The 8,757-nt window shown below is 31.4% G+C and overlaps 1 protein-coding gene and 1 long non-coding RNA gene across 2 annotated transcripts in view; one reads left to right on the forward strand and one right to left on the reverse strand.

Moving 5' to 3' along the window:
• The first annotated feature begins 1,556 nt into the window (after positions 1 to 1,556).
• Positions 1,557 to 8,757, forward strand: part of LOC108751913 — a 16,793-nt gene continuing 9,592 nt past the window's right edge. Inside the window, exons 1-2 of the long non-coding RNA XR_001939521.1 lie at positions 1,557 to 1,568; positions 2,755 to 2,760. This is a non-coding gene — a long non-coding RNA (uncharacterized LOC108751913). The remainder of the gene's footprint in view (positions 1,569 to 2,754; positions 2,761 to 8,757) is intronic.
• Positions 8,551 to 8,757, reverse strand: part of LOC108751912 (fringe glycosyltransferase) — a 104,604-nt gene continuing 104,397 nt past the window's right edge. Inside the window, exon 9 of the mRNA XM_018492399.1 lies at positions 8,551 to 8,717. Within this exon, the coding sequence (XP_018347901.1) occupies positions 8,660 to 8,717 (58 nt within the window). The 3' untranslated portion in view covers positions 8,551 to 8,659. The remainder of the gene's footprint in view (positions 8,718 to 8,757) is intronic.

Raw genomic sequence — 8,757 nt, forward strand, 5'->3', positions numbered from 1 at the left:
CCCTCTAATCTTTTTGATGTAACGAGCTTTTTAAATAATCTCTATCGAGTTTAAGTTCTTTCAGATCTAGTGTTATGGGTAATATAACAATTCTCAAACCATGTAGAGAAAATGCTGTTTAAACACGATCGGTTCTAGTAAATATAAAATCTAAATGCGGATCAGAGATCTTGTGTAGATATAAAAATTCATATTTCCAAATGCAAGTTGAAGAGCGTTTTCTCTAACAACAGGAAGTTGATAAAATAAATGCAGGATAACAAGCGTACTTTTTAATTTTTTTTTGTTGACCATAAAATGTAAAGAAATACTGTCTAGACGAGAGAACGTACATTCAAGTAATAAAAGAGAAATCGATAATTGAAAAAAAAAAATTATCTTTATTTTTTGGATCGTAACAGTGATGTCAAAAATTACGTGAATTTGCGGAGAACGTTCTCAAATTTGTTGTCCCATTTTACCTACAGCAGTTACATAACATTGATATGATTTAAATACGAAACAGCGATTGACATATAACAATTATGTATTGAGATGAAATGCATATATAACATTTATGCAATGTAAAATTTGTCACTGTGACATCATAAATGAGTGAAATTGTTATTAAAATAAATTCGAGTAAATCATAACCAAATCGTTTGGAAGGAACGATGAGTAAGACCCCCTCTCTTCGAAAATGAGAAGAGTGAAATAAACGAAGAAGAATGAACTAAACTAGATGACTATCAATCCGAAACCCTTAGAATGGCCGTGCTGCCATTATCCACATACATACTCTACTGAAGCTTTCCTAATTATGACCTTAAAAATCAAAATAAATGTCGTTATCAAAAATCATTTTGTTGGCTAACATAGTAATTAATTCAACATCCATGACATTGAGAGACAAAATATTTAAAGTCAAAATGAGCAGCAATTAATTACTTTAAGATACTTTACTCTTGTACGCAAGACAGCACAGCCACACTCTTGGTCGAATTTTTCGACTTAAACAGTGAGCAAAAAATTCCGATTTGTGATATTCTTAAAGCAATTAATTCTACAAACATTTTCAGATCAAAATAAGCTCAGCAATTAATTACTTTAAGGTACTTTACTCTTGTACGCGAGCCAACACAACCATAAAGGAAATGAGAAAAATTCTCAATAAAATGATACTGATGAAAATGGTATCTATAACTGCTGAGGAGGTACTTAGACAGGCCAAGCAAATTATTGAATAGTATAAACAAGCAACGACTAACCAACAAGTGAAAGATAATAACAACTCTGAAGAGGCGATCGATACGCCGAATAATATTAATGTAATAAGAGGAAAACAATATACGAAAAAAGCCTTAAGTAGATAAAGACTCTGATAAATATTATTATCGCATATTCTATTCCTGATGTTAACCAACTAGTCACATAATTATCCTTATATATCTGTCATCAGCAAATAAGTCTTTCCAAGTTTAATGAACGACCAAAAAACTCTAGCAAATTCTTGTCTAATAACATATTCTAATCTTTGAATTCTTGTAAGATTTTTGGTTTCTGGCGGAGTCTATTATTAAATCGCATAAGTTTCTCCATACGGGAGTTAGGTGAAATGCAGGTATGTACCGTTAACGCTTTCATAAAAAAAATGTAAATCAGTGAAAATTGTTTCTCATGCTGTTAGTTAAACCTGTAAGAAGGTTCCATCAGTACAAATTTATCTAGACTTATTTCACGAAAAAGAGACGCAAATTTTGAATGAAAGGCAAAAGCATATAGAATGTACCATTCACTGTGAATCAACAATATACATTTTATATAAATTTGAGTGTCAACATTCATTGTGAACTGATCCACCAGATGCGAAAAGACAGTGCGTTCCTTAAGTGGTTCGTATTGATATACAGAACATCGCTTGATTACCGAATTTTCAACAGCAAATGTACTGGCACATTCTGCAATCACAACCATAAAAGCAATGTTTTATTTCGTGACTTTAAGTGAAAAAAACCTTAGCTCATTCAGAAAAAGTAATACTAGACGAAATTGAACGAATCATATGTGACAAGCACGTTTTTCATGCGTGTTACATACAATATACAAATCTTAAAAATCTACCCACTTCCTTATTTGTTGCACATGTACATACGTGTAGACGTGTAAAAAAATGATTACACATGATATTCAAAATGGGAATGCGTTACCATTTTTTTACATACAAAAATAAAGTAAAATCTTAAACAAAAGCAAAAATTAGAAGATATAAACATAGTTACATATAATGTAACTATAAAATATAAACTCTAAAAAAATTCCGATCTACGTCACTGACTAAAATATACATCTATATAAGCATTGAATAATCCTACATTCTAGAATCTTACGTTGTAGAAGTGTAGAAAGAGCTCTAACTACATAGAGTGTTATTCCTGTCCAAAATACAAAACCGATTGCTGACGGTGTATTTTCTTTGACGGAAGCGCCTACAAACAGTAGGAGGAAATTATACCGATCACTAACGTTGTATTTTCTTTCATGAGAGTATCTATAACTAGTAGAAGGAAACTGTACTGAGCACTGGCGTCGTATGTTCTTTGACGGAATCAAACTTTACATACAATATATATGACAGTATTCCGGATTGTACATAAAATAAAATGATGTAAAAAAGAAAAAATTATATAAACGCTCGTTTTCCACAAAATAATACCGATGTAAACTTTAAAAAAGTTCAAACGCAATCCGTTGTACGGAGTTGTAGATAAAATATAGTCTTAGGTACATAGTAGAAATCCTTGCAATATATGTATGTAGTAGGAATAAATTAGAAAGCCCTACAATGAAAAATATTTCAATGATTTCAAAACCTACGAGATGTCACTAAAAAATGTAAATTAATAAAATAAATTTTTAAATTATTAAATTATTAGTTCTCGTTGTCAAATCTAAAATTAACATATTACATAAATTAAGGGCATCGTATATAAAAATACGACAATAACGAACTCACTTAGTGAATTAATTTTTGTTTAATAATAGAACTCGGTACTTGCGTGTCTCTTTGTGTGCGACTCGTTGGTATTTAATTGAAGAATTAATTATATTAATAAAGAAAAAAGAAGAAAAGAAAAAAACCTTTGTAACTAAAATCTTTCTATCCATACATTGTGACAACTATTAACTGTTATCGTAAACCACTTAGATCGATTGCGAATAATTCCGCATAATAAATGTAATAACAGAATTTGTACAGGCTATCGTTACAAATATCGGTCGAATTTTGTATTCAGTTTAATGTTTAACGTTTCAAATTTATCTTAAATCACTTAGATCGATAGCGAACAATTCCGTATAATATGGAAATAATAAATTTTGTACTATCTATTATTACAGTTATTAGTAAAATTATGTTTTTCGTTTAATTTTTAACGTATTTATTGTACTGAAGAGGGTCAAATCTTGACCGAAATGTCTACCTATTGTTATGAATTGTTTTTAAATAATATATAATTTAAAAATTTAATATTCAAGTGGCTAATATTAAGAAGATTAAATAAATCAGGAGCATATAGCCAACCTTCGATGTCAATAAGTCATATATTATAATAAACAATTACAAAATGTAGACGTTTCGGTCACCATTTGACCATCCTCAGTACAAATATAATAAACATTAAAATTATTTAAATCTGAAATACTCTTAAAATAGTAATCTTAAATATAATACACAACAGAATCTCGCTTATTCTTACTTATTGTATGTAACAGTATCGCCTCTAACAGTATGCAGTTAATAAACAATAATTTCACATAATGTTTGCAGCATTAATATTATAATGTTCAAATTCCTCTTGTAATTATTCTATGGAATCCAGTATGACATGATTTTTATAGAATTAATATTATGAGGTTACAACTTCTTCTTTTTATTACGAAATCATGTATGACGCAAGAGCAAGTCGAGTTTATAATTGTTCTCGAACTCTCTCAAGTTACTATACCGTACTCGAAAAGTGCATCTGAAAAATTTAATGGAATATTAAAAAAATACAAATTCCAACCAGTGTATAAACCCATAAACAATCTTAACAAATTCATTACAATAGGTAAAGATAAGATAAAAAAAGATGAACACTCTGGGGTGGTGTATAAAATAGATTGTAAAGATTGCAATTATGCATACGTAGGCCAAACCAAAAGAAAACTAAGAACAAGATTAAAAGAACACATGAACGATGTTAGAAAACCTGTCGAGGCGCTTTCAGTGATTTCGAATCATCGGATAAATAATGATCACTGTATGGACTGGGAGAATACTAAAATCTTAGATTCAGAACGCTCCTTCTACAAAAGAAGTATTTCTGAAATGATTCATATAAAAATGCAAACGGAAGTTTTGAATAAGCAAAGGGATACCGACCGGTTTTCAGACATTTATCTCCCTCTTCTAAAACAATAATCCTAACCCCACTTATAAAATTTCTCCACCTCCCCCTCTCCTTCCTTTTTCCTTCTCTTCTCTGAAATTATAAATAGACTAAAGATTGAACTCTTGTCATTTCATTTGTGAATTCTCTATTATTAAGACCGCTCAAGTGTCCGGTATGTGTGGGAGGCTGTACTGTGAGATACGCGTAAGTCTACTAATTTATATTGATTCTTTTCCTTTTTCTTTTTCGGTCATTCGGTAAAAATTCATTCTTCGTAAACTAGGAATGAATTTTAATTATAAAAAGTACTTAATATGAAATTAAAATACAAGAAAAATAGATTACTGTTAAATTAATTTTCAAAGAAGCATATTAACTTTCACATAGAAATGACCACTTGCGTGTCTCTCGTTGGCGGCTTGTCATTGGGTTGGAACTTGAGAGAGTTCGAGAACAATTATAAACTCGACTTGCTCTTGCGTCATACATGATTTCGTAATAAAAAGAAGAAGTTGTAACCTCACAATATTAATTCTATAAAAATCATGTCATACTGGATTCCATAGAATAATTACAAGAGGAATTTGAACATTATAATATTAATGCTGCAAACATTATGTGAAATTATTGTTTATTAACTGCATACTGTTAGAGGCGATACTGTTACATACAATAAGTAAGAATAAGCGAGATTCTGTTGTGTATTATATTTAAGATTACTATTTTAAGAGTATTTCAGATTTAAATAATTTTAATGTTTATTATATTTGTACTGAGGATGGTCAAATGGTGACCGAAACGTCTACATTTTGTAATTGTTTATTATAATATATGACTTATTGACATCGAAGGTTGGCTATATGCTCCTGATTTATTTAATATATAATTTATTTACATCCTTAGTTGTGGCTGTATGCTCTTTATTATTTAACCTTTGTAATAAAATAAAGATAAAATTTCCAATAAATTTAAATGAATGATGCCGCGCTTGATGCTTACCGAGCGCTTGCCCGGCGCGAGTTCCGACTGCGAAAGGATCACGCGGCATAGCAGCAACCCGCGCGCAAGAATGGTTCACCATTCATAGAAGTAGGGCTCTGCGGGGGGTTTTCAGCATCTTCTCGCAAGAGTTAGAGTGAGCTCGTCAAAGGCCTCTACTGTAGGATTAGACGAAATCCGATGAAATAAGTTCCTCGGGCCTTTACGCTTACCCGCAAAGCGAGCTCACCCTCGGGCCTTTGCATTTACCCGCGAAGCGAGTTCGTTACTGGGCCTTCGCGAAGCAGAGCGAGACCCTTATCCGGGCCTCTGTAGGAATTACTTCCTGGCAACAAGAAGGCGTACACATTGTCACAGAAGCGTCGTCGGGACCACTCCAGTCCCGCTCGCACACCCGAGGAACTCACTTCATCGGATTACGTCTAATGGTTACGTCTAGACGATGATCCGAGGATCTGCCGATGGAGAAGACGGCAAGGCCGCTCGATCCGGGAATTACTCTCCCGACGATTTACAAATCTGCATATATCCATCCGGATAAGACTTGGCATAATTGACTAATTGAATGAGCTTACTGTAAAGTTCGATTCCAATTATGCTGTCTCGTCCGGATGGACAATCCCACCCACTCGTTCCCGTACAGTACAGATTTGTAGGCTTTGAAGATATAAAAATCCAGGCATGTGCGCAACAGGGAGCGGCAACTCCAGTGGGGAGGATCACACGGCGAACAGGGTGGGAAAGCGTGCCGCGCGGCGCGGTGGTTGATTACGTTATCACTTCGGCATTCGCTCGGCGATCTCGGAAGAAGACGGACGTGTTTTACAAGTCGCTCCGGATGTCGCATTAATTAATAAAAATTAGATACGCGAATTACGTAAGGTTGCCTAAAGCTAAGGCGTGTACTAAAGTTTAATAGGTTTTATTGCACGGTTTTTATTTCTTAGATTCATTCCACGCTAATAAAAACTTCTTTTTACTTCTTGTTTTTTGTTAGCAAAAATTTAGCATTGTAATTGATACGAAATATTTAAAATTATAAAATAAACGACAAATATGTTCCTTGATGTATCATCATAATTATATCACGATATAATTATGATACCACGTTAAATGACTCACTCCGCTAAAACTAGACATATAAGAAATTATTTCAAAATCGGAGAATACGCAATTCCTGCTTTCACAATTAATATAGTTTAATAATTTAATTAATTTTTTGTTTTTGTGCACCTTTCGTTATACGATCCGTTTAAAAATTAAACCTTATGTACCTTTGAAACTATTTATCAATAATAAAAGAAACGTTTCTCTTCTTTATTAATCTCTAGCCCATTTCATTGACTCTAATCATATCTTACGAATATTATCTATAAATAAAAGATTCAATCCTTTTATCTGCTCTAAATTTATTTTGCAATGATAACGAATTGCAAACATATGTTTGATATTCGTTTCTAAAAATTAACCGATTGCATAATAATTGCATAGTAATAGCTACATATATTATAATACATTTTTCAGATTATTTTCCCTCTCACGGGTACGACCTTGACGTGGTGGGAGGATTCAGTACCCAGAGGATATTTACACGAAAATAACGGTTTTTCTCAAGTATCTAAAAATTTTCGGATCTATCTGAATGATATTTCTAGATAAATTTTTAGATACTTGTGTAAAAATCCAACGGGGAAGCTAACGTACCCTCGTCGCCGATTGTCTTGAAAATAAACAAACCGCAGCCGGTTATCGGACTCAAGTTATAGTCTCCGCGCGATTAGTATATTATTCGCGAGTGTTTTACGAGAGTGTCCTATGCGAGAAGATGTCAACCCAATTCTGAGAAAAGAAGGAGATCTAGAAGAAGCAGACAACCGGCATCAGCAATCGGCGGAGCAACCTTGTGGTAAATATCATTTTTTGCTTATGTAACATCAGTATCTTTCTTCTGTTTATCCTTAAGTCGTTTTATTTTAATGATTTAAAAATAATAATTAGAAAAAAAGGATTATTTCAAAATTATTTTGAAATTTTATAAATATGTATTTTTAAGAAAAGGTATAATTATTTTTATAAATATCTAACTAAATGATAAATTAAAAATAAAAATTATATATTTTGATTATTATATGATTAAATTAAATTATTTTCAAGAGAACTTTACGTTTAGTAAATATTTTTTAAAATATTGATTTTTTTTCTGCTCTGTTTTGATTTGAATTTCATATTCTTCTTATTATAGAATCATCGTAGCGACGTTGCTACACCGCTAGATGTAACACCGCTGTTGCGGATGTGATGAATCGGATCGGTGATGAATTAATTTTTTTTATTGAGGAGGTATGATAATTTCATTAATATATTACACATATCTAGATGCATATATGTATCAATATAATAAAAATGTATGGGTAAATATATGTACAGCATTCTATACATCCGTTTCAAAAAGTTTCAAATAAAAGTTTTATGATTTTTAATGTACTTTTATAACAGTTCACTCTAATTTTTTAAAAATGTTATATTTTTGTTTTAAAAAAAAGTTTCAAAATCTCCGAAACGTTTTTTTGTTACATCTTTTATCGTTAAAAATTCGGTATTAGCTCAGAAATATAAAAATCAATTTTTTTTCGAAAGATTATTTCATCCCTTTAATGGCCGTAGGAGCACGTATAAAAAAATGTGTTCTCTTACTTTAACCTAGACTACAACATATTCAAAGCTTATTAAAATCCGAGTGCAACACGATAGGTTTACTTGTGAATATAATAATTCAACCTCAGAAATATAATAAAAATTAGTTGTTTCAATGGTCGTTTTTTAATATTTTGTATCAAAATAATACATCTTGTTGAAGATAAAACTAAAAAGGAATAAAATAATCAATTTTTAAATATATAAAATACAGGATATTAAAAAATATTTCAGAGTTTTGAGTTAGATCAATTTTAGAGTTTTGAATTAGATCAATTTCATTAATGTGAATCGATCAATAATTTCCTCCTTGGTAAAATCGGACAAACTTATAAAATATATTAAAGATATGTAAAATATATTAAAAATGAACAAAATATCTTCGAAAATATCTATTCGAAAATATCTATTCGAAAATATCTTGTTATTAACTCAATTATGCTGCTTACCGTACATCAATCTTCCGTTTTTCATTGAGAATAAACATTTTATCCCTAACAGCGAGAGATCAGTGTTTTTCTAGTTTGTTCTTCATTCATCGTATGCGATCTTCATCATCTGTGCGGACAATAAGGAATATGTGGAAACAGATGACAGTGGATGGATTTGAATCTGAAACAAAATGAAATATAGATATGCATTAACGAGGATA

The sequence above is a fragment of the Trachymyrmex septentrionalis genome, unplaced genomic scaffold (assembly GCF_001594115.1).
Source record: "Trachymyrmex septentrionalis isolate Tsep2-gDNA-1 unplaced genomic scaffold, Tsep1.0 scaffold53, whole genome shotgun sequence".
In the NCBI taxonomy this organism is placed as follows: domain Eukaryota; kingdom Metazoa; phylum Arthropoda; class Insecta; order Hymenoptera; family Formicidae; genus Trachymyrmex; species Trachymyrmex septentrionalis.